The 26,331-nt window shown below is 38.6% G+C and overlaps 1 protein-coding gene across 2 annotated transcripts; it reads left to right on the top strand.

Moving 5' to 3' along the window:
• The first annotated feature begins 419 nt into the window (after window positions 1-419).
• On the top strand, window positions 420-26,331 carry LOC132830996 (collagen alpha-1(I) chain-like). Of its 2 annotated transcripts, XM_060849003.1 has the most exons (53): window positions 420-631; window positions 2,425-2,619; window positions 3,398-3,414; window positions 3,521-3,544; window positions 3,657-3,701; window positions 4,136-4,237; window positions 4,348-4,416; window positions 4,802-4,846; window positions 5,070-5,123; window positions 5,428-5,481; window positions 5,809-5,862; window positions 6,138-6,191; window positions 6,366-6,419; window positions 6,543-6,587; window positions 7,454-7,507; window positions 7,653-7,697; window positions 7,795-7,848; window positions 9,209-9,307; window positions 9,534-9,578; window positions 9,682-9,780; window positions 10,876-10,929; window positions 11,089-11,196; window positions 11,316-11,369; window positions 11,476-11,574; window positions 12,396-12,449; window positions 12,707-12,805; window positions 13,346-13,399; window positions 13,631-13,684; window positions 14,020-14,073; window positions 14,183-14,236; window positions 14,839-14,883; window positions 15,011-15,109; window positions 16,437-16,544; window positions 16,697-16,750; window positions 17,217-17,270; window positions 17,581-17,634; window positions 17,906-17,959; window positions 18,267-18,374; window positions 18,519-18,572; window positions 19,626-19,679; window positions 19,927-20,088; window positions 20,666-20,773; window positions 21,099-21,206; window positions 22,596-22,649; window positions 22,756-22,863; window positions 23,243-23,296; window positions 23,654-23,761; window positions 23,868-23,921; window positions 24,182-24,289; window positions 24,391-24,670; window positions 24,916-25,106; window positions 25,289-25,534; window positions 25,878-26,331. In XM_060849003.1, the coding sequence occupies exons 1-53, from the start codon at window positions 550-552 to the stop codon at window positions 26,022-26,024; spliced, it is 4,386 nt and encodes a 1,461-aa protein (XP_060704986.1). In that variant the 5' UTR covers window positions 420-549; the 3' UTR covers window positions 26,025-26,331. The 2 variants fall into 2 exon arrangements, with proteins under 2 accessions (XP_060704986.1, XP_060704987.1); XM_060849004.1 differs by lacking the exons at window positions 7,653-7,697; window positions 7,795-7,848 and having other exon boundaries at window positions 7,454-7,508; window positions 9,255-9,307.

Here is a 26,331-nt window from a genome sequence, read left to right as displayed (position 1 = left end):
AAATGCCTTTGAGAAATGATGTGCCTTTGCCTGAAGAAGAATATGTTTTCGAAAAAAAAATTATGGTTCATCAAATTAAATGGGTCTTGCATCGGGGTTGGGGGGGGGGGGGGTGAGGGGGTGGGGGTGGAGTGCAAGTGTGAGTCCAACAGCCACATGGCGGCTCAGACCAGCCGTCCAGAATTCCCTCGTTCCATCCCGATTGGAGGAAGGTATCTATGTACATGGTGGTGGATGGTCAAGGACAATTGGATCCTCCCGCAGGCGGGGACTTCGCTGGTTTCCAACCGGAGGAGGAGACTGGGTTGGGGTGGGGTGGTGGTGGGGAGTGGGGGGTGTTGTCTGCCTGGAGATGGGCGGCAACGGTTCACACCTCCAAAGCCATGGCACACATAAAAGGACAGGCGATCGGCAAACGGAACAGTAGGAAGTTTCTGCTGGGGCACGGTGCTGAAGCTTGGAATTACACACCAGAACCATTGTATGTCCGGACGCTAAAGAAAGTTTCCCCTTTTTACCCCAAAGAGTCTACATGTCTAATATTTAGACATGTTCAGCTTTGTGGATACGCGGACTTTGCTGTTACTAGCAGCAACGTTAGTGGTGGGAAGATGTCAAGCGGACGATGACAGTAAGTGTTGCTTTCTCGTTTTCCTTGTTTCACGCTGAAGAAACGGTTTGAAAAGTCTCCCGTCTACCGCCCGCTAAAGAGGCGAACGCGACGATCGACAATTAACAGGAGAGGGATGCACAACTTTGAATTGCATTGAAAGTTTGCCCACAGAAAGCTGTAAGGTGAAATTGACTTGCAGGATTGCAGATTCAAAAAAAAGTCAGGCAATATTCCCCTGATGTTGTTAGTTTCAGATGGTAATGTTTGGAGTTTTCCGAACGCTTGTTGAGTTTTGTTTTGAACTATGTAAACGATTTGAAATAGTTTACTGCAACGAATTTCCTTTTATGGAATAGCTTTTTCGATCCCTAGGGGATGGGGTGCATTAAAAGAAACCACATTTGTGTATTACTTGGCTGTCGGACTGTCTAACTTCTACGCCAACCTGCAGAATTGTTGTATCCACCCTGTTTAAGAAAGGCATTCAGAACAAAGACCATTTTAGTTGGAAGTGAAGGAGTATTTTCCAGATAACTGGTTGAAAGCAGCTGCATTTGGTAGTGGGTGTGTCACTTTGGAACAGATCCTTTGTGGCGAATTTCGAATGAATTGGTTCCAAATGGAAAATAGTGTCAAGGAGAAGGAGAACAGACAGCAGCGTGAATTAAAATACACTTAGAACATCATTAAAGCGAGTAAAATACATTAAGGGGTAAAATCTAGATTTGATTTTTAGTGATTTTACCTAGTTAGAAATTTAGTTTGCAGGTACAATTGAATTACTGGCATAAGATAGCTTTAAAGAAAATCGAAATCGTTCCAATTCTGAAAATTTGCGTATTTACAGTTTAAGCCAAGAAATTAAGTTGTTTCAGAAAAACAAAGTTAGTGTTCGGAGTAGAGACAATCCAGATGTTGGGATATCATATTGAAACCCAGACAAGTTGCGAGCAGTCCAGTGCTATGGCTCAATAGCGCCATCTCTAGACAACATGTAAAATTGTAGCTATTGAAAAAGCATTTTTTTCCAAGACAATCATGTTCTAATTTTACAAAAACTCAGTGCTGGCAAAACAAAACTCAGCTAGTCTGGTAGCATTTGTGGAGAGAGAGACAGAGTTAAAGTTTCGAGTCCAATATGATTCTACTTCAGAAATCCACTTTAGCTCTGATTTACTCCAGCACCACATAACAATTCTGCACTAACGTGTTTTAAATAAAATTACAGCACAATTGACTAAAATACCTTGTTTGAGTCGGGTGCATTTTTGTGCAGTTCACTGCTGGCTGCAGTGAAAAAAACGGTTATACCCGAAACAGCGACTTCTGCACCTCCTGATGCTGACTGACTTGCTGTGTTCTTCCAGCCTCCTGCCTGCAGTGCCAATTTGACACTGGTCAGAAAATCTGAGGTGGAGCTTGAACGCCATCTGTTGAATCTTTCACCTGATATTCTTGGCTTGAAAGCTTTTAACACTCAAAGCAACGTGTTCCGTTAAATAATATCAGTGTAAAGTAAAGGAAGTCCCTTGAAAATAAAGAGCTAAATAAAGGGTGCATTTTTGAAACTAGGCAAGTCTTGTGTTTAATGTCACAAATATCAAAATGCATGTTTTGCTTTAAATATAGAGGAATAGCGTTATCAGTTCCGCCTTTTGCTGTTTGTGGCACAAAATAAATAGATAAACATGAATCTGCATGAATTTTCTAGTCCCTTTGAATTTGGGGCATTTGTCACCTTTTTGCCTTTCTGCGCATTAGAGGGCGCTCGGTATCACCTGGTTTTATATTATATCCCAATTAATTCTCAGATAGCGGATCGAGCTGCTACAAGGATGGAAATCAGTACGAAGACAAGGACATCTGGAAACCCCAGCCCTGTCAGATTTGCGTCTGTGACAGTGGCCGGGTCCTTTGTGACGACATAATCTGCGAGGAAACTAGCGACTGCCCCGATGCTGAAATCCGCCCTGGAGAATGCTGCCCCGTCTGCCCCAGCCAAGAACGTAAGTGTTTGCTCTGGTCCCTCTTGCAAGCGCCTAGGTCAATTATTTCAAGGGGCTAAAGGTCGTCCTTGAGCCCACGTCCAGCGATTTATGTTAGATTCTCGCGCAACGCTACCAAATTCAATTATCAACAGCAAAGCAGCTGAGGAAAAGGTAGCAATAGTAGGCACTAGGCAGCAATTGGAATTGGGAGGAAGTATCCATCCAAATGGACAATTCTCAACGTGATTGTAACTAGTGCCAAAATGCACATTGCCTTTGAGAGTTTGGATGAATTCAATTCAAAACAGTAATGGTTACATACTAGTGAGTCAACATTTATAGTTTGTTAAGAAACGATTTGTCATTTTATGGTGAAAGTGACAGTGGAGATTATCGGGTTATGTAAGGAGAAAATTACAATAAACACAGTCAGAATAAATATAAATAAGCCACTTTTAATTTTAAGTGAGTGCCTTTGATAAAGCAACCCCCATATTGTTGTCGTTTTCTGAATCGTTTGATCTGAAAAAAAAGTTTTGTTTAAGCACTTTGGGTTTCCTTTTTAAAAAAAAATAAATTTTAACTATGACATCATTGAACGATTCAATGAACATGTCACAGCCTCAAGTAGAGCTAAAACAGGAAGGAATCTTAAAAGTTATTTTCTGTCATTCTCTCCTCCCTCAAAACATATGCACAGTAAATAAATTATCTGCCATTTCTGAACAATAATTACAATGCTATGTTATTTGAGAAAAATGTGTATGTGGATTAATTTTTTTTAATTCTCTTACAGCAGATGGCGGAGAAACAGTAAGTACATCATGTTTTACTTCACGAATATGACAATGACATATTTGCACAGCTACTTGTAACATATATCCAAATACTAACTCAATTAATTGTCTTTTTTTTCCAGTATTCCTCTGGCCCTGGTATTCAGGTAAATAGGAATTTTTTTTATTTACAGGTCAAAAAAACCTTAAATTTACAATAAATTTATTAACTTTACTTTTTTTTGCAAATCTAATTATAATACAATACCTTTTTTTCAGGGACCTCAAGGCCCCAAGGGAGAACCTGGTCCTAAAGGTGATAGAGTAAGTTGATTGTTACTATCTTATTGAAACAAATGTGCCATTATTGCCTCCAAGTTGTAAGGTCCTTAATTATGACATAACTTTTTAAAAAGCTACAAAATGTCCAAAAGGATAACTGAAAGACAAAAGAGCAACTATTCATAGACACTATATGTAAAAATAACTATTAAAATACAGAGGGCTTGAAGTTAAATGTATTATAATCATTCACAATTAATTGCTGGTATTATTCTTATGGGGTTGTATTAAAATGAATTGGAATCCTTTGCCAATGATGGAGAGGCTTTAGAGACAGGAAATGATGGTAAACAGGAAGTGACAACTGAAGAGATGATAATAGCTAAAAATGTTGCTGGGGCTATGATTGCAACTAAAGTGAAGTGATATACACAATATTTTCATCTGTAACACTGAACATTTTTTTGCATTTTTAGGGACTTCCAGGTTTACCAGGAAGAGATGGAATCCCAGGATCTCCAGGTCGTGATGGCCCCCCTGGTCCACCTGGTCCACCTGGAACATCTGGCCTTGGCGGAGTAAGTGGCCTTCAATACTTACCTAATGAAATACAAAGTGCAATGGGTCTAATAATTTTCAATACATCTCACAGGCCACAGGCATCTAAAATCACTTTGTTTTCTTCCAGAACTTCCTCCCTCAGATGAGTGGCTTTAGTGAGAAAACATCTGGTGGTATTCCAATGCCCGGACCTATGGTATGAGCCCATCTTTCCCTTTTCCTTACAATACATAGAAGATGCAACAATGGCCCTGTGAAAGTTATAATGTTTTATGTCAGTTTGACACTCCCAAATTAAGTAAGTTACATGTGACCACCTGAGAGTGGCGTAATGTACAATTAACTTTGACCTAGCAGGAAGAAAGTCTGTAACAATGAATGGTTTAGAGCAATAAAACTGTTAACGTAAGATCAGGAAAGAGTAGAGTCATTGGCTTGAGGATACAGATTAGAATTTAGTTTTTGATGTAATGAATTTTGACATATCATCATACTTTTATTTCCAATGTAAGGTTAAAAAACAAGTTGCAAAGATCCATAAGACTGTGCCTTTTTACTAATGAACCATGTTTGTATCCTAGGGTCCAATGGGTCCCAGAGGAGCTCCCGGCCCACCTGGTACACCCGTAAGTATGCAAATGCCTTTTCCTAAAATACCAGTTGATCATTGACTACTGAATAAAAAAAGCTAAATATCAATGGAATTAATACATATTTAAAATATAAAATGTTAATCATTTTCAGTTGTGAAGAAGGAGTGCAGAACTTTAATTGGAATGTAATATAGATTCCGAATACATGGAAAGACCATGATGGTTAAAATGTGCGCTATGTTTTTTTAATCTTTAGGGTCCTCAAGGATTCCAGGGACACCAAGGAGAACCTGGTGAACCAGGTGCACCTGTAAGTATTCAGTAAAATAAAAGTCACTGCAGTTCAGATCATCATGTTGATTCATGTTAAATTTGTTTTAGAAACTTATGATTTCCAATTTTCAAAATAATTTCCCACAAGGTGGGACATTTTTAAAACCATTGACACTTTGTGAAGATAGTTTACAAATGCTGGGTATGAAAGCATTGTGATACCCGCTCACAGTTTCACTAACAGATTGAAACTTAGCTATTTAGAATAGTGAACTGCAAGATACCAGTTCCTTGTGTTTACCATGTCTTAATATTATGACCTTGCATTTTAAACATTTTAGGGTCCAATGGGTCCACGTGGTCCTCCTGGCCCTCCTGGAAAGAATGGTGATGATGTAAGTAGCATCAAATGGTCTATAACTTCACTTAGTACAATAATATGCAACAGTTGGCTACTTGCTTTCTGTTTTTGGACAGAATTGCTTGTTACATTCAGCTTTAATTTCACGAATCTGTTTTTAACCATTGAGTCCAATCAATTCTGCCAAACTGAATTTATATTGAAAGTGTATGATAATTAATAGCATAACATTTTAAAACCAGTCCTTGAAACATACTGATTAGAACTAAATTCATAAATGTGCATTTCAGGAGCATATTTGTGCCTTATTCAAGATAATTGACCGTTTACAAATGGCTGACCTTTGTCTTTTCTTCCATAGGGTGAAAGTGGCAAGCCTGGTCGCCCTGGTGACCGTGGTGCCCCTGGTCCTCAGGTAAAGGATTTTCTACCAACACTTCTTGATAAGGATATTGCAACATGCCTGACACCTAGTATGTCAGTTTCTTCTCTGTCATGTGGTTAGTTACTAAACAAAAGCCACAGATTACAGCCCAAGAGGAAGGGTGCATTCTGAAATTGTCAACATTCAAATACATTGCCTCAATTTCAAAAATGCATGAATGAATCCACCTTACATAATTCTTTGCAAGTGCAAAACAGCTTTTCAGCTATTTCCCATATTTTAACCAATCGTTTGTTATATTTTAGGGTGCTCGTGGTTTCCCTGGAACTCCCGGACTGCCAGGAATCAAAGGACACAGAGTGAGTTGTAGTTTAGTCAAATATGATACGTTAGTATGCCAACAATGATAGTTTCTGTGAATAACACTGATTGAGTTTGTACAGTAATTTAAATTCAAAGAGATGTTTTTTGTTTTGAATTTTTGTTTGGTTTAGTAGAGCCTTATTTCTCATAACTTTTCCCTTTTTGTACAGGGTTACAATGGTATGGATGGTGCTAAGGGTGATCCTGGACCTGCTGGCCCTAAGGTAATGCCTCCATGTTCCATTGACAAATTTTGTAATAATACTTTCTCTTCTGTTGTGCACAATAATTATATGAGCAATAATAGCTCAGTGTTCTAACTGTGACTTCCATTTTACTTTTAAAAGGGTGAAGCTGGTGCTCCTGGTGAAAATGGCAGCCCCGGTGCAATGGTAAGCAAATTAACCTGAAAAAAATAGTTCAGTGAGAACTTACTATACAGGAGAAGTAAATTTATCATACACAGTCCATTTGTTTGATAACCATAACTCAGCTGTAAGAACAAAACACACTAGGCCTAAATGACACTGATATTAATATTGCTTAGGAAAACAGTTTGCTGTTACTATCTACACATTCTTCAGTTCATGAATTATGTGAAAAATGTAGATATCAAGATAAAACAGAGAACACCACTTCATGGGCGGCACGGTGGTACAGTGGTTAGCACTGCTGCCTCACAGCGCCTGGAGACCCGGGTTCAATTCCCGACTCAGGCGACTAACTGTGTGGAGTTTGCATGTTCTCCCTGTGTCTGCGTGGGTTTCCTCCGGGTGCTCTGGTTTCCTCCCACAGTCCAAAGATATGCGGGTCAGGTGAATTGGCCAGGATAAATTGCCCGTAGTGTTAGGTAAAAGGGGGTAAATGTAGGGGTATGGGTGGGTTGCGCTTCGGCGGGTTGGTGTGGACTTGTTGGGCTGAAGGGCCTGTTTCCACACTGTAAGTAATCTAATCTAAAAAAAAATGGGAAAACCTACAACTGATATTTCTGCAGATTCTTAATTGAAAACCTTAAATAACTGGAAATACACATACAGATACATTTTGTTAGGCATTGCTCTGATCTGTTGACAATAAGGCCCAAGGTAGAGGGAATCACCTATAAATTGGTGGGCCTACCTTTTAAACAAAATTTGTTACCTTTTGTAGATAGATAGTACAATATGTTTACACACAAGCATTGGCAAGCAAAACTATGATGCCATATGGTTTTACAGTTATAATGATGAATAGAAGTAACATGTTTTACTTTGAACAGGGTCTTCGTGGTCAACCTGGTGAACGAGGTCGACCTGGTGCCCCTGGTCCTGCTGTAAGTACAAAATTATATTTATAAACTAATTAGAAAACCTATCCGATTTGCTGCTTTAAGAACTTATTTGATGTTTACTTGGATATTTATTGTTTGACTCATTTTGCCACTGGGTAACAATGAACTCTTCCTTTAACAATTGCAGGGTGCTCGTGGTAACGATGGTGCTGCTGGTGCTGCTGGCCCACCTGTAAGTACTTTGTGTCAACTGATTACTCTATATGAGATTTACAGATTATGTTTTCCCTTTTTCCGAATGTAACATGTTCTAAATACTTATCTTTCAGGGCCCTGTTGGTCCAGCTGGTCCCCCTGGATTCCCTGGTGCTCCTGGTGCCAAGGTATGATTTATATGCTACAGTTTTGTCAATTAAAATTATAGCTGTGCCCTAATACAAGTAATGTTCTTCATGATGTCACCTGAGCAAGCATAACTCTGAATGGAGAGAAATGAATGAGGAAGCTCCTTCTGTAGTACAATTTTAGCTTCAACTTGGCTCATACATACAGTGCAAATTGTTCATGCCTTAAAATATTGCTGCAGTACCTAATCCAGGTGATTTCAGTGTATCTCTCTAGTGTGAGAACACAGTTATCTATGACTCCACTAACTGTCCCTAGAGAATAAAGGTTGCAGGCAACATTCTTCCTCATTGTGCTGCTAGTTAGGATTGAAAAGACATACCTAACTTTTTTCCCCAAGGAATTTTTCTGTGAGAAGAATACTGTTGACTGTTTCTCAGTTGCACTTAGTGGTGCATTGACAGTACACATATTCGTGAACTCTTCTCAACTATTCTCTTAAGGAGAACGGAGTGACTTTTATTCATGCCAAGGCAGACATTAAGTCCTGAACATTTTCATTCTGAATCAGAACAAAGGTGTACCTCTGAAGAGAACTACAGTCTGAGTTTCAAAATGGAGGCAGTCAAGGCGAGGGTGGGAACAGTGTGTAAGATTTCCCCTGGAGTATTCATAGATTAATATCTGATACCAAGAGGAAGTAAACAAAAGAGCAATAACTTGAAATGAGGTTCACATGCATATTGCAAAGCATTAATTTTAAAACTTTTATAACATAAAGATTATGAGAATTACATGGCAGTTAGGAACATGGCAATAGGTCATTTAGCCCCTTTGGTGTTCTGTGGCCTAGCCCAATTAGAGTGAAATACCATTTTAGTTTACAGTGTAGAAATTGAAGAATAATTGTTCCATTATTTATTTTCAATGATTTAACTTATTAAGTATCCAATGTTTTCCTATTTTAAGCATTTCTGTCCATTATGGATATTACAGTTGGTCATCAGTGTGTGGTGAGATGCCAGCTTGATGGGCACATGCTAGGATGCCACTTCATCTAGTTCAAACTGAAAAGCCTCAAGGGAACACCAAACACTGTCTGGAAAAACATCAGTCTTCACCCAGATTGTAATCCCAGATCTGAATTATTTAACTTTGCAACACTCAAGTTGTCAGACATGCTTCACTTCTGGGACGTATCATGATATGCTTTACTGACTCAAACAAAATGCTCGTGGCATCCACTCAATTAAATCCAGTGAAATGATGGAATGCCAGTCCTTTGAAAAGGCCCTAGTCACTTCTACCTGACATTCTCTGTGCTGCATTAGAATTCTAGCACAAAAGACAAATGAAGCAATTTGTTCAGTTAGAATTCATCGATTGATTTTCCTTTAGGGTGAAGCTGGTCCTGCTGGTGGTCGTGGTGCTGATGGTCCTGCTGGTGCTCGTGGTGAACCTGGCAACCCTGGACCTGCTGGCCCAACTGGCGCTCCTGTAAGTATTTGTGGCTGGGAGGATGGAAATCAGGTTGGGGTTAGGGGTATTCTTCAATGGGATGTTAACATTTCTGGCAAGTCAGGCATGTGTTGCTTGTCTTGAATTGGACTACATAAGTTAATTCTACCTGTTTGAAAATTCAAACGACTGTCACTCATGTTGACATGTGCCTTGGCTTTCTCAAACACTGATGTCATTAATATTTTCTTTTATTCATCATTAGGGCCTTGCTGGTACTGATGGTCAACCTGGAGCCAAAGGTGCAGCTGTGAGTAAATAATTCAATTCACTTCCTGACTTACTTTGATGAACTAGGATTTTCTGGTAAATGCTGATTGCACTGAGTGATATTATGACCGTTTATGTTCTAGGGTGCTCCTGGTATTTCTGGTGCTCCTGGCTTCCCTGGTCCACGAGGACCAAGTGGCCCACAAGGTGCTGTCGGACCTACTGGTCCTAAGGGTAACACGGTAAGTGGCTGCTAGATTCACAGGATCTTCTTGTTTCTCATCATCCACTGCATTGAGAGGGAGATTAGAATAGTCTTTCAAATGTTAGTGGGTCTAGACTATTCATGAACCAGCCATTACATCAAGATCTTAAGTGACAAATGCTACCAAATGAAGCTTTGAATGTACTTGTATTTTCTCCAGACTTCAAGTTAGTTGTATAATTAGTCATAGAATGATATATCCCCAAGTCAGTAAAGCAGTTTGAAATAAAAGGAAAAGTTTCAGTGACTTGGTTTGTATTTCATCTTTATCCCTATTCCATTCTACCCTATTAACTTTCATAATATTTCTTATTTCTCTTCTGTGAGCTTTTATCTTACTGTTTGTCCTACCTGTTGAGGATTTGACCTCTTTTCCAAAGTTGAGTCAGTTTTCTGTAAAATGGACCCACTATTAGGCGGGAGATTGGATTTAATGGGTGTTTTACAATTCACATGAGCTCTCGGACATTAGACCATGAACTTGTCACTCAGACTATGGTCTTGTCACTCAAAACATAAAGTGTTCATTTTGAAAACAAGCGCCTGATGAAAATTTTCTTCAGCAGCCCAAAACTGGGTTGTGCTAAAGCTTAACATGAAAGCCAAGATGTACAATCCAAGTCATAGAAAACTAAATGGCTGTGCTGCATTGATATAATATTTTAAAATAATACTGGCCATAGTCTATTCATCAATACGAACACATGTATGTACATAAAAGCAGATATTTTAACTAAAAAAATGAAACCTAGCTCTTACTTTATCTGCAGTCTAGCTGGTCTCTCCACATTAAACAATATCAAACAGCTGACCTTCCATGGAATTCAATTGATCTCCCACTGTACTTCTCACATCAAAGCTGTAAAACATCTGTGGAGATTATACCAACAGCAATTTTCACTGTTCTCTTAATGGCTCTGGTGATGTCCCACTGGACATACAGCAGAACACCAATGAAGCCTCTGTAAAATTTCAGCACTAAGATTTCAGAAAGATCCAAATCACTTTTTGTAAAAGAAGCTTGATTCATAATTGACTTCTGATGTTTAATAGCATTTGTTTGTCCCTTTAGGGTGAAGCTGGCGCCCCTGGTTCCAAGGGTGAACCTGGTGCAAAAGGTGAACCTGTAAGTATTTGTCGTAAACTTTAAGCAATTACTTGAACTCAGCAGTTTCACTTGTTTTAATGTAATAGGAAATATGATCAACTGTCCAATACCACTCTATGCAACAAGAGTGAATTGCCCCATTGAATGGTCACTGATTGTAACTTTGATATTTTCTAGGGTGTTGCTGGTCCCCAAGGTCCCCCTGGCCCTGCTGGTGAGGAAGGAAAGAGAGGTGCCCGTGGTGAGCCTGGCATTCAGGGTCTTCCTGGCAGCACTGGTGAACGTGTAAGTTAGAAATGCTATTTTTATGAGTAATATTAAATTGGTAAGCCAATATGTCAAAAAACTCTAAGGCAGCAGCGGTGATGCATAATCTTGTTCCCTTAACTTTCTCTCCATTGCAGGGTGGCCCTGGATTGCGTGGTTTCCCTGGTTCAGATGGTCCAATCGGTCCCAAGGTATGGAAATTCTTTTGAAGCTCTTCTATTCTGTTCATTGTTATAGGAACTATATCATCTGTAAATTCTTCCAAGTTGCTCAGTTTCTGTTTCTTTCCTGTTGCAGGGCATTCAAGGAGAGCGTGGTTCTCCAGGACCTCTTGGTCCCAAGGGTGCCACTGGTGAACCTGGCCGACCTGGTGAGGCTGGTCTCCCCGGTGCAAGAGTGAGTATTTGACAAGGATAGGGTAGCAGACCAACACTTCAGCAACATTTTTAAAAAATCTGTCACAATAGAGAACTACAAAAGCTATTATTCCAAAAATGCAAACAACATATTCACAAGACATATACATTATGCAGTGCTTATGGCAAGATGGTATGTCCATACTTCAAAAAGGGACACAGTTCCTTTCCTCATTACTCATAACTAAAACCCAGATGCAAAACTTTACCTTTGATTTGTTACCTGTTTTAAGCTTATGCTAAAATGAGCAAATTGAAGAAAATCTGGTTCTATATCTTGTCTCAGAAGACAATATATCTTTTCTTACAGTAACTTAAGACATCTTGTATAATTTTTAAAATAGGCTGAAAGAAGAGGCAAAATTTAACTTATCTTTAAATTATATGAAATACTTGATTCAAACACAGAAAATCAAACGTGATAAAGACACTGATTGATCCCTGATATAATTCAGTGTAAAACATCACAAAGCAATTGTCTCCTTTAGTTTGGAAAGTATGAAGCGATTCTGAGAGTGTTTTTACTAAATACATTCTAACAGAACTTTTGTGATTATTCATATATAGAGACGGTATTCTTTATTGGCTATTTGTTCAGGCTTCCATTATTGATGTCATGAAAAATGCTCTTCTCAGCTTACATACAAATAACACTGTAATTTTCCTTTATGATTTCTTGTAGTGCAGTATAGCGTGCAATCTAACTGCTTATCTAACTGCAATTCATTCTGCAAAAATTATTAGAATATTTCTGAAGAATTTGTTACACACTATATTAATTCTTTTTTTAAATTATTTTAGGGTCTGACTGGTAGCCCTGGCAGCCCAGGTGCTGATGGAAAGCCTGGTCCTCCTGTAAGTATTTATTTCCTTGAGGAAAATATTTTAGAATATTTGCTGAAAGTTGTTCACCAGATATGTACCAGGCTGTCATTATAAAGAGTGAACAGATTTGAAACTCTTAAAGAAAGCATGGCTCTGTATTTTAATTTGCACTGTACTACTTGTGTATTAAACAAACGTAGCAAAAAAATCTGTAAAAGCCTCTTAAGTGTAGGTTTATGGCAACCCTACAAATTATCCATATTTGATAGTCTACATTAATCTAACAGGGTCCTGCTGGTCAAGATGGTCGTCCTGGTCCACCTGGTCCTGCTGGTGTAAGAGGTCAGCCTGGTGTGATGGGTTTCCCTGGTCCTAAGGGTGCTGCTGTAAGTAACAAAATCAAACACCACAAAGCATGTATTATAATGAGAGCCAGCATCCATTAAAGTGTGTGATAGCATCGAGTGCCCAAAGTGTGAGAATTTGGACAAAAATGAACTTCTGTTTAGTAAATATGTTTTTGTAAAACATACTAATATATGCCTTAATGTAATCACACTAATCTCAGTTTCAGCTTAGAGTTAGAAATGAATGGGTAGGTGCAGTAGTAAATGACATAATGCTAACTTTGCAACTTAAGGCCGCAGAGGTTTTAATAGTTCAGCTCCTTTGTTAGCGGATAGAGCTCTTTGTATGAGATCTAGGTGCTTTTAGCTGGCTGATATCACATACAGTATTTCTGGATTGATTTGTTTTGATAATTTTGTTACTACATTAAAGTCCTAGTTCAAAGCTTTTTTTAGAAACAAACAACATGTAACCTTATGAATTAATAAGATCCAGTTTATCAAGATGTTATCTTAAAAAGGTCTCCAGTTTACATGAATCACATGAGCCCGTAATTACTCATATATTGCATTCTATAGGGTGAGCCTGGCAAATCTGGTGAGAGAGGAATTGCTGGTCCTGTTGGCGCAGTGGTAAGTATGTTGCTTACTCTTAACTCCCATTATACTTGTACTGATATTTTAATGATTCTTATCATTCATTAATTTAATACAAGTTGTAATACAAATTGCTCAATCTCATAATATTACAGATTCAACATAGCCTTTAATAATGTTTAATAATCTGAATTGCAAACTCAATGAGTAGCATTTGAATTGGATGATTATCACTAATGGGTGTCATTTAATTATGTTCTCCTGTAGGGTCCTGCTGGCAAAGATGGTGAAGTTGGTGCTCCTGGTCCTGCTGGTCCTGCTGTAAGTAACAATCTAGTCAATAAGGGAAAATAAATGAAGCAACCCCAACATTACATTGTAGATTGATTGGCTAAAGTGAGCACTGCAAATAAAAATATTGTGTCCATTCTCTTTTGTCTTTTGTAAATTTATACAAAACCAGATATTAACAAATATGTTGTACAGTGACTTTTTATATTAATATTTTTAATGTTTGTATATAACATGAGGAATTGGATGCATGATGGACTGGATATCAGTCGTGTTAATCCATAGTTAGTATATATTGTAAAAATGAAAGAAATATGTAGTATTCAAAATCAAGACTTAAATCTTTATTTATTTTCTTCAAACAGGGTCCATCTGGTGATAGAGGTGAACAGGGACCCGCAGGTCCTCCTGGCTTCCAGGTATAAAAACATCAATACTCTTCAGAACTTTCCAACATAAAATGCACCACTGATTTGGTCTTTCATTACTACTTTATTAATACGCATTATCACAATTGTGCCTTCACAGGGTCTCCCAGGTCCTCCCGGTGCTGCTGGTGAAGCTGGCAAACCTGGCGAACAGGTGTGTATATATCAGGACCCAACCATAGATTGCAAGATTGCAAGCATAATAGGATTTCAATGTTATTTGAAATAAGTACATCCACAGATGGACAAATAAATAATCTTTGATAAGTTATGAAGTTGATTCAGCATTATCGATTACCATGACTCCCAGATATTTAGCATTATCTGATTTAGTCACTCTTTGATTATAAACAGGAATTGTATTAGTTTAATGTGAATGTAATACTGAATGTCCTAAATCTTTGTGAAGGTGGCATTACTACCCACTCCAATGACTGATTCTCTAATTTTGCTTCTTAGATTGCTGAATAGCAAATTAAAGTTAATTAGAGGAAAACAAGGCATTGTATTTGTGGAAACTCTAAATAGGAGAAGGTTTTTCTAGAGTAGATTAAATTAGTCATTAAAAATACACATAGTGAAAGTCTTGTAGACAGTCTTGTCATGGAACATTATTTGTTTGGTTGGATGGCAATAAAGGAGAAATGATGTGACAATTTTAAAAGAGAAGGGAAAAGCAGTACTATGAAAGTTCTGTAGTGAAGGCTTGTCTGAGACCTTTGCGGATTTTAAATACTGTTTATTTTTGTACAATAGGGCTTGCCTGGTGATGTTGGTGCTCCCGGTGCTCCTGGCTCAAGAGTAAGTTTATAATTGAAATTTTGATTAAAAGCAAACCCAAAAAAAAATCCAGCCCCAGAATTTGACTCTGTGCAATTTTCAATTGGTGCAGTCTGATTTTCTAATGGTACAATGTGATTTTCTTTAGGGTGAAAAAGGTTTCCATGGTGAACGTGGTCCTCCTGGTGCCGCTGGCCCTCCAGGTGTTCGTGGTTCTCCTGGCGCTCCTGGTAATGATGGCCCTAAGGTAAATCTTCACACAAAAACATACAGGAAATGACCTTGAATCAGGACTAAAATGATTTCATACTTACTAAAGGCATTAAATAAGGGGTTTCTACATCAAAAACATTAATTTATGATACTTGCAATTCCAGAAATGAAGTTTACTCTTGCAGATGCTTCTTCATCTCAAACCAGCCTTAGTTTGCCTCTACAAATTTGTTTTGAAGTGGAATATAGTGCTAGATGCGTCATCATACAGAAGATCACTTGCCGAGGTTAGGCTAGGTGAATGCTGTGTATGCACGTATACGAGGGGTATGGGATTCAAATGCAATTCTCAGGTAGCAAGCTCTTTGGAAAATATATGGAATGGAGATAGACACTTAGGAAGTTAGAAATAAGTACACATGACTTTTAAACTGATGGGTGAAGCATACATCAGTTCTTGGCTATAAGGTTGGGATTAGGTCTGTATTCTTGGGTTGTGGATGGACAATACAGAGATCAAGCAGAGATGCAGTTGGAACTTTAGGATATATTTGGTATTCTAGCCTGGACAGGGATGCAGCAAGAATTGGAGTTAATTACACGAGGGTACATGCACATATGAAGTGGATGGCACTATGATGCATAGCTTTGTCAACAGAATCCCTACAATTTCTGCAGGAAGAGGCCATTTTGGCCTATTGAGTCTGCACTAACCCTCTGAAGAGCATCCTACCCAGACCCACCCTGTAACCATAACTCCGCATTTACAATTGGTTAATTAACTTAGCCTGCACACGACAACGGGATTTAGTTTGGCCAGCCCACCAAACTTGCACATCTTTGGTCTGTGGGAGGAAACCGGAGAACCCCACAGAAAGCCACGCAGATATAGGAAGAACGTGCAAACTCCACACAGACAGTCACCCAAGTTTTGGGTGGGCCTGGGTCCCTGGTGCTGTGGAGCAGCAATGCTAACCACTGAGCCACCCAACATAATGGCATATAAACCTCATCAGCTTAAACTTCATACCTGAGCGTGACACACATGTAAAATGGAAGTAGCACAAGGAGAGCTGCCCAAGAGACAAGAGAGTGTGTGGAATAACACCTTTATATTTTCAAATTCCATTGCCCTTTTAAAAGTAAGCAATATATTGAGGCATAGACTTCTCATTCAGATGACCTGTTGAGAAGCCTCCAGAGCTGCTCATTGCTTTAACATGTGCACCAGACATTATTGTAACAATGTTTCAGTAAATATAAAAGACATTCATTGTAACTCTGGAAGTATTCATTTGGCTTTAGACAGTCTTTTTGCCACATATAACCTCATAATATTAGCTCTTGTTTATTCCTTTCAGGGTGATGCTGGTCCTGTTGGTGCTCCTGGTGGTCAGGGTCCTCCTGGTCTGCAGGGTATGCCTGGTGCTGTTGGTGTTAGTGGTCTTCCTGGTCCCAAGGGTGGAAGAGTGAGTATACACTGCACAGTTATCTTGCAATATTCTTTTAGCTTTGACTGAAGTGTTGAACGACTGTATATTCTGAAGATGTTAGTTGTTATTAGCCATTTTTACTTAGGCGATGAAAAATAACTTTCCTTGACTTCTCTTTCTCTTCAAAGGGTGAGGCAGGTCCAAAGGGAAGTGATGGTGCTCCTGGCAAAGATGGAATGAGAGTAAGTAGTCAAATTGTTTTCTAAATGTTCTGATCATGGTCATTGCTGTAAGTTCGAAAGCTTTGGGTAAATTCCTGGACCAGCGCTCTTAGCAGGATACTGTGATCAATGGAATTTCAGGCTGGAGAACTGATTCTGTCATATGACAGCCCTGTCTCCTACCTGTACTCCTATTGAAAATATTTTCCTACTGGAAGCACAAGTTCAATTAATGTCTTCTATTTTTAAATGGTTAGATTTTACATTGGTCATATTAACATATCCTTCTATGTTTCAGTACAATACCAGTTTTTGTGATACTAGGGAGATTTAAACAATCCTTAGATAAGCACATGGATGATTTTGGGATAGTGTAGGGGGACGAGTTGAGAGTAGTTCACAGGTCAGCGCAACATTGAGGGCCCAAGGGCCTGTTCTGTGCTGTATCGTTCTATGTTCTAATTGCAAGATGCAATCATTTTCTTAGGGCATGACTGGCGCAATTGGCCCACCTGGACATGCTGGAGCTCCTGGTGAGAAGGTATGGTTTTCACTGGTTCTTGTTACTTCCTTGATAAAATGCTTTGAACAGATCTATAAACTGAATCAAACGCACCATGCATCCTCAACATAGCATAACCTGTGAAGTACATGCAAAATCAATGCATGAAATAACATCAGTAAACACCTGAGAACTCATATTCCTTTCTCAAAATCAATAACTTACAAAACAAAACAACTTTTCATGAAGGACAGCCAAATCACAGTTTTAAATGCATTATATTAATTCCAAACTTTCATGTTATGTTTTTGTTTGTTGTAATAATATTTTATATATATATTGTTTGTAGGGTGAAGCTGGTCCTCCTGGTCCTTCAGGTCCTGCTGGTGCTCGCGGTGCTACTGTGAGTAATTAATATTTTAAGAAACCATACAGGACATTAAATGCATTTGTGAAGACTCCTGTGCTATTGGTCGGTCTAACATGCAACTGGTGTGAGCTGCAAAACTGGAAGCATGGCATCACAGCCACTGCCAGCTGCCTGTCAGATCCATCATAAAGCACTTTTGTATCTTTCAATTCTTACAGTATTCAATATTTTTGACATTTCTCAAAAACTAAGGATTTTTCATTGACGGTAATGGATGCCTCTGATCTTTTATTCTGCTGTTTAGGGCGAACGTGGTGAACCTGGTTCTCCTGGTCCTGCTGGTTTCGCTGGTCCTCCTGTAAGTATTGTGAATGTTTTTCATATTAAAAATCATGACTTATTAATAAATAAGGCTCGCTGATAGAGTTTATCAGAAAATTCATGTACAAATGGCCTTCATGTAAATTTGAAAAATTAATGTTGGGTATTTAAGCATTTGCTCGGCATGTAAAATTAATTTTGTTACCCTACCTCATAATGATTGTAGCAACTGTTGTTAATAATATTGTTTCTTGCCCATAGAGCATGGTGACAATATACATTGGAATTTGCACAGCATCAGTGTTGCCTAGCTGAAAATATTTAAGTCTTTCTTTTCTTAATAGGGTGCAGATGGTCAACCTGGTGCTAAAGGTGAACCTGGTGATACTGGAGCAAAGGGTGATCCTGGTCCTGCTGGTCCTGTTGGTGCAGTTGGAATTGCTGGTCCTCCTGTAAGTAACCATTAAAAAAGCACCAAAGATTTTCTCAGCTAAAATTGGATTTTTACCTTATAAAGTGAACTGTATTTTCTGACACATTTTAATGTAAGTCAGCGCCTAATATAAAGCCACTTCTTTTTTTTTCTAATTCCGCAGGGTCCTACTGGTGCCCCTGGTGCTAAAGGTGCTCGTGGTCCTGCTGGTCCACCTGTAAGTTCATGTTTTGAATTATTTCAGACTAATGACTGAAATCCTCTTTTAGGCTACTGTGTTGAAATTTGGTACTTTGTTCATTTTGGAATCCAGGGATCACAAAATTCAGTTTCTTTATCCTATCCATTGTGATATATTTCCCTTGATTAAACAGCAGTGATGTGTTCATTGTCATTAGTCCATTGAAAAAACTGACTGTAACATTTGGAATTGCCACATGAATAGGTTAACAGAATTCCAAACATTCATTGCACACATCCCCAGAGGATGCACTATTGAGTATTTTACTTCACCCCACCCCACCCCCCACCCACACACACCCATTCACACACACAGCAATTGACGAGAATTTGTATTCTTTTGTTGGCCTTACTGTAAAAACCTTCAAAAGGTTACACCTTATCTGGGTTTTTATTGGCATACTAACTTTACAGTTGTATCCAGGCACCCTAACTCTGAACAACTGAAGTAATATTGATGGAAATTAAATTTATCTGTGATAATAGAAATTCCACATTTCCTTAAATAAATGTTGTTCTAGGAAGATTGCTTTTAACATCCTGTTTTACCACCTGTGAATGCAACAATGAGGTTGAAGCTTACCTACGTGGTGATGTCCATGTTGTAGGCCCATGCATTCCTCCGACATGGCATCGGACTTAAACTGCTGACTGGAAAGGGAAAAGATATGCTACAAAGATTGGTGGATCTTTGTGAACATTTTTCCTCGAGGTCAGTGGCAAGTACCTTTGCTTAACTGCTGACCAGAAATTCTGGGCCACAGACTCATATCTTTCATGGGTTTGTGACTGTGGCAATGGGACAACTGAGCTTGATTCAGAGGTGTCAGCTCAGAGCCAAAACATGGCAGACAGTGAATTTTACATATGCCAAAAGCCATTTTATAGGTGAGCTATTTAAACTCATTGCTGTTTCTTCCATATCATTAATTACTAGAAGAATTTTCGTATAATTCTGAAAATGTCTATCCAAACCTGATTAATTTAGGCAAAAAATTAATTCTTATAACTATTTGCTATCTTGTTTTAGGGTGCCACTGGTTTCCCTGGTGCTGCTGGTAGAGTTGGTCCACCTGGCCCAAGCGTAAGTACCATTTTAAAAATATTTTAAAATGTTTTATTCAGTTTATTTGTTAATATATTCAAAATCATGAGACAGTAGGATACAGACTTTGCTGTTTACATATGAATGCAATATTGGACAAACTTTTAACATCATTGCAAAATATAAGCAATATTGGTTGGTAATGTAAGGACATTTTCTGAACTGTTTCTTTACTATCATTATTGCTTTTGAACATACACATTTTAACTGCTGCATTCATTTGTAGGGAAATGCTGGTCCTCCTGGCCCATCTGGCCCAGCTGGAAAAGAAGGTGCCAAAGGTGTTCGTGGTGAAACTGGTCCTGTTGGTCGCCCTGGTGAACCTGGTGCTATTGGTCTTCCTGGTCCCCCTGGCGAGAAAGGTTCTCCTGGCTCTGATGGTCCACCTGTAAGTTTGCTTGGCTTAAAACACACAGACTTGAAATTAAGAAAATCATTTTTAGCAATGAACTAATGTGCAATTTTCAAAAGACATTGAGAACTTTACTCTTGCAATAAGGATGAAGTTCAATTACTTGTTTTTACACGATGATTTGTAAATAAACATATTAAGCCACACCTGCAACATACCAAAATATGTAATGGTGAAATTCATGTTTTTCATTTGTATGGTGATGCATACTATCAGATGGCATGCATAACGGGTGACCATACATTTTGCCCCACTTCCAAAGACACATTTCTCCTCCTGACAAACAATTGAAGTCTAAGGGTCAACCACTGTAAGCTGTTCCACTCTACTGTTGCCAATTTGGCAGGAAAAATTTTCCAAAGCTAGTGTACTTAATCTTTGTATATTATTGAATAAAACATGAAATGGGGCTTCAGTGTTTCAGATGCTTACCTTATGAACCAATAGTGACTGATTTTAAATAGGAATAGTTTTGACAAACTGTCTATTAGAACAAATAAAACCAATTTGTTTCTGTTCTTTTATAACTTTTATGTACATCTTTTTCTCATAGGGTCCAGCCGGTATCCCTGGACCTCAAGGTCTTACTGGAACCCGTGGTGTAGTTGGTTTGACTGGACAAAGAGGAGATCGTGGTAACATGGGTCTCCCAGGCAAACCTGTAAGTTGCAGAACAATATCGGTTTTCTTCAATGCTTCATGTGCAGTATACAACCAGAATACAACATTCCACATCTTTTCTAAGCTTCTGAGCTATCAGAAAACTCTATCATGGAATTAACAGAATGCACTTGTTTTATTTAAAGATAATTAGCTGTCTTTATAAATGCTTATGAACAGACTCTAGATCAAGATGTTCTTCTGATAAAAAAAAACACATTTATTCTCTTTGATTTGTCGTGTTATCATTATAACCATGAAGTTCGATCGTTTCTTGGTCAAAGTCCGTATGCTCACAAAGCAAAAACTATTTCTCTGTCGTTTAGGGTGAGCCTGGAAAACAAGGTCCAGTTGGTGCACCTGGTGACCGTGGTCCCCCAGGCCCAATGGGTCCTCCTGGTATCGCTGGCCCACCTGGTGAATCTGGTCGTGAAGTAAGGATGTTAATAATTTCATTTCTTCAAGTTTTGATTTTTCAATTGATTTCTCATTGTTGTCCCCAAGCATTATTATATAAACACATTAGCTCTTCTGTTCAAAATTTATCACCTTTCTTTCACCAGCTGAAACAGAGCAAAGCATTTCAATCAGAGCACATAACACAAATAGGATGACATACCACATTTATCAATAGAATTGAGCACATAATTCTTCTGAACCAAAGAAAATACACTGGACACAATTCATTTGATCCAAATAGTCCATAAAAGCATATAGGCTTCTGTCAAGCCTCTCCCCAGTCTTCTTCCTTTATTATCATAGCTTTCTTTTCTTTCTTTCTTGTATCTGCTATTCTTGTTTTCCTTGTCATAAATGAATCTATACTCTTTGCTTCAATCACTGCCTATGCTTACAAGTTCTATATTCCTTCTAGACTTCTTGGTGACTGTGTTAACTGATGCCTTTTCCACATATCATCTAAAAGGAAACATTCTTTCTGGATCCATTTTATCAAAACCTTTACAAATGTCAAAAACATGGATCCATGCTCCACTTTAATCTTTCCTGATATTTTTGCCAGATATTTCTGGCATCACCCTTGAACATCTTCTCTGCACCATCTCCTGTGCCTCTATCCTTTTTTACGACTCTAAACTATGGTTTGATACAGATTTAGATAACACCTCTCCTGCTTATTTCTATGCCTCAAGAAATAGTCTGCTTTTTATGGCCTTGCTAACCTGCAATTAACTCTAACTGGTGTACTTGTATATGCAGATCCTTCGTTCATTTACCATGTATTTACCCATTTACCTTTCAGGTAATAACTGTCCAATGAAAATTAACTATATTGATGCATAAATTAGCAAATTCCAAATTTTCATCTTTGCAATAATTCACCCTGAAGTCAATTATTCTGATACTTCCACAAATCCAACTCCCTGAACGACTTAAAGTACATTTTGAGGCTGTGTTTCCATCAGTCTACATGCATGTGGTGGGATAAATTCTTCTGAACACATGGTGTAAAGCCCAGACTGAATAGTTGCTGGTTGCTGCGATATCTCTACAAGTTTAGTATTGGTGTTAGGTGATTTTTGTTTCACAGTCACATCAAATGAATCATGCCAACTGAATAGTAAAAGTCAAGCTCTCTTCTGTTGCCATAAGATTTCTTAAGAGGAAGTTTATCCTGTTTTCCTTCTCCAGTTGTGTCCAAGCTCATTATGTATGCTTGGGTCAATAATAACTTCAAAATGTGTGTGAAGTAAAATCTCTTGCACCAACATCTGTATTTGTGTGCAAATACATTGTTGGTGAAAAGAATGAAACCGATGCATTTTAATATCAAATATTGAGATTTATATTGTACTTGTTTTCAGGGTGCCCCTGGTGCTGAAGGTGCTCCTGGTCGTGATGGTGCTCCTGGTCCTAAGGTTAGTTTTTCTCTATTTCAAGTTCACCAGTATTATTTAATTGTTTGAGTACCTTTCTTTTGGATTGTGCTGATTGTGTTATAACAAATCTGTTATTCCTGTGTAGGGTGATCGTGGTGAGTCCGGTCCATCTGGTCCTCCCGGTGCTCCTGGTGCCCCTGGTGCCCCTGGCCCAGTTGGCCCTGCTGGCAAGAATGGTGATCGTGGTGAACCAGTAATTATGCTTTTTTCAAAATATTTTCATACGGATACATAAAATTATCAGCATTTTGCACTCTGGACAAATTCTTTAAATGTACAGCCCTGCAACATTAGATATTTATTCAGATTAAAAGATCATGCAGTTAATTATCATTTAATGTCAGGTTAAAACCTAGCTTCCAAAGTGAACAACTGCAGATTGCATGTAGTCATTTGTTCACGTTCCATTGTTAATTCCGAATGAATGTAGCTAATGGAGTAAAAGTATTTTGTCTCTGAAAGAGTCAAAACTGAAAATTTGAATTATTTAAGACATACTGATTTCAATGATGTAGTTTTAATGTATTAATTTGAAAATTATATTTACCTCTGGGTTTCTTTCTAACCTTCAGGGTGCTGCTGGTCCTGCTGGTCCTGCTGGTCCAATGGGTCCCCGTGGTCCTGTGGTAAGTAAACTCTGCTATTTAAAATTATGCTTGCTGAATAGATAACCACTCATCTTTTCAGAGTTGTTGACAAATTCTCAGCAAACACTGGCATATTTACATGAATTGGGTGATATACAATTTAGATATAATCAATAGTTAAGCTATTTTGGTTTCTTCATTACTGATCAACAAAAACACCAAAATAAATTCGCTAAACCAAACTGTGTAAATGTAATTGCAAGAGATGGTGTTAGTTAACTTGAGAGAGGAAATTTTAGCAATAGTAAAGTGAACATTTGGTAGCTTTCCAACATTGTAAAGAGTGAAACACAAAATATGAGCAACTAAAATAAGTTCCTTTTCACTTCACTTCAGGGTGCAGTTGGTGCCCGTGGTGATAGAGGTGAAGCTGGTGAGTCTGGTTCAAGAGGTATCAAAGGCCACAGAGGTTTCCCTGGTATTCAAGGTCTGCCTGGTCCTCCTGTAAGTAATCCATTTTTATCTCAGAACTTTAGCTCCATTCCCTGTCTAAAATTGTTCTTTCCTGTTATGTATTTCCCATATTGAAATATTTTCTGCAATCCCACAGGGTCCTCCTGGTGAGCAAGGTCCTGCTGGTCCTTCAGGTGCTGCTGGCCCACGTGTAAGTATATTCTTCATTTGTATAAAAGCAATGTCACTTTTCAAGTCCATCAGTATTTTAATATATAATATAGTCTTTAAACATTGTTTTAATAGAAGAAACAATTTCTAAAGAAAACAGGAATGACTTGGAATGTGTAGCATGATTTCTAATCACTTTAATTAAGTGATTAAACTTTCGTTTAATTTTAGGCAAATTGCATGAATATTTTAATAAAACTACATTGGCACCATTTGTTAATGTGTTTTCCTTCCCACCAGGGTCCTGCTGGTCCCTCTGGTTCTCCTGGCAAAGATGGTATTAGTGGTCTCCCTGGTCCTATTGGTCCACCTGGTCCTCGTGGTCGTAACGGTGACATGGGTCCTGCTGTAAGTAACGTCTCTCCTGATGCTGTTGTGTTTGCAAATTAGAATGAACTTCACCTGCTTCTATGTAGCCTTACTTAACTACAATTGTGTTCACCTTCCAGGGCCCACCTGGACCTCCTGGTATCCCTGGCCCACCTGGTCCATCTTCTGGAGGATTCGACTTCCAATTCGCTGCACCACAACCCGACAAAGGCCCAGATCCACTCCGTTATTTCAGAGCTGATGATGCCGGGGCTGTCGCAGACCGTGACATTCAAATTGACACCACTCTGAAATCCCTGACCCAGCAGATTGAGAACATCCGCAGCCCTGAAGGCACCAGAAAGAACCCAGCCCGTACCTGCCGTGACCTGAAGATGTGCCACCCAGATTGGAAGAGCGGTGAGTTTAAATACTTAAAATAAATATCCATATTGTACAGAACCAATGCTGAAATTAACCAGACAAAACATTGCATGTCGGGACTATCATAGCCATACACAAGTTTCATGAAAGCAAAACATACCAGTATAAAAAGTTCAGAATTATGTCACTAAAAAGATTATGAAATGCGATACAAATTGACTGAAGCCAAACTTGATGAAGCAAGAATGGAACACTGATGATCTTTACCATTTATTCCATAGGCGATTATTGGATTGATCCTAACCAAGGCTGCACTCTGGATGCTATCCGTGTATACTGTAACATGGAAACTGGTGAGACCTGTGTCTACTCAAGCCCACAGACAATCCCACAAAAGAACTGGTACACAACCAAGAATCCAAAGGAGAAGAAGCATGTCTGGTTCGGCGAGAACATGGATGGTGGCTTCCAGGTATATTCGCAAAAGAAAACACAAATGATTATCTGCTAAAATTTATTGTGTCTAATTATGTTTTATTTATGATGCAATTGGCAGCATAAATAAAGCAGAAGAGTGCTTCAAAACTGCATGTCAACCATCTTCAATTAATAACTTTTAAGAATAACCTGACCTTATATTTGTTTTCTTTATAGTTTGGCTATGGTGGTGATGATGGTGTCCTTGCTGGAGATGTTGCAATCCAAATTACCTTCCTGCGCTTGATGTCCTCTGAGGCAACCCAGAACATCACATACCACTGTAAGAATAGCATTGCCTACATGGACGAGGAAGCTGGTAACCTGAAGAAGGCTGTATTGCTCCAAGGTTCCAACGAAATTGAAATCAGAGCAGAAGGCAACAGTCGATTCACATACACCGTTTCTGAGGATGGTTGCACGGTAAGTTTGAAATGCAATAGGTCTTTTCGTTATCATTTAGAAAATGGAAATACAGGATCTCTGAGCACATTTTGATCTTGTTCATTAACAATAGACAGCCAATAGAATTAGTAAGATCTAATGCACCTTACCAAGCAACTTGTGCACTCAGCGTTTGGAATTTTTAATGCTTAGAGACGTGCAAACAAAATGAGTCAAGATACTTCATTGAGCAAAATTGAAAGGATTATAAACAGTCTGTACAGGTGATAAAAATGAAAATAATTGGACTTGATACATTAGGACTTAGATACTCCACCCATTATCACAAGTTAGTAATGACTCTTGTTTTTTTAACCAACAGAGACATACTGGCGAATGGGGCAGGACAGTCTTCGAATACAAAACGATGAAAACATCACGACTGCCTATTATTGACATTGCACCTATGGATGTTGGTGGCGCTGATCAAGAATTTGGTGTTGACATTGGCCCAGTCTGCTTCTTGTAAAACGGACTTGAAATTTACTTGCAGTCATCTCTAAACTTTCTATGCATTGAATTCTAATTCATTCGACAGCCACGGTCCACTTGCTTAAACTTCGGGCCTGAAGACGGGTGGGACAACTACAAGGACACTTTTTTATGTTCTCTGTTTCTATGGCAACAGGAAAAAAGTACTTGTCAGGTGTAAACCTTCCCCTGGAGTTAAGAGATCACTGCAGGTGACATTTTGCCATATACCACTGCAGAGAAAAAACTGAAAGATTGTATGTACCATTTTCAGGTGGCAAAATAAATTTGAAAAAATGTCAAAA

Source organism: Hemiscyllium ocellatum, chromosome 32 (assembly GCF_020745735.1).
Source record: "Hemiscyllium ocellatum isolate sHemOce1 chromosome 32, sHemOce1.pat.X.cur, whole genome shotgun sequence".
NCBI classification, from domain to species: domain Eukaryota; kingdom Metazoa; phylum Chordata; class Chondrichthyes; order Orectolobiformes; family Hemiscylliidae; genus Hemiscyllium; species Hemiscyllium ocellatum.
Note: the sequence above shows the minus strand (reverse complement) of the source record. Positions and strands in the feature narration are given on the sequence as shown.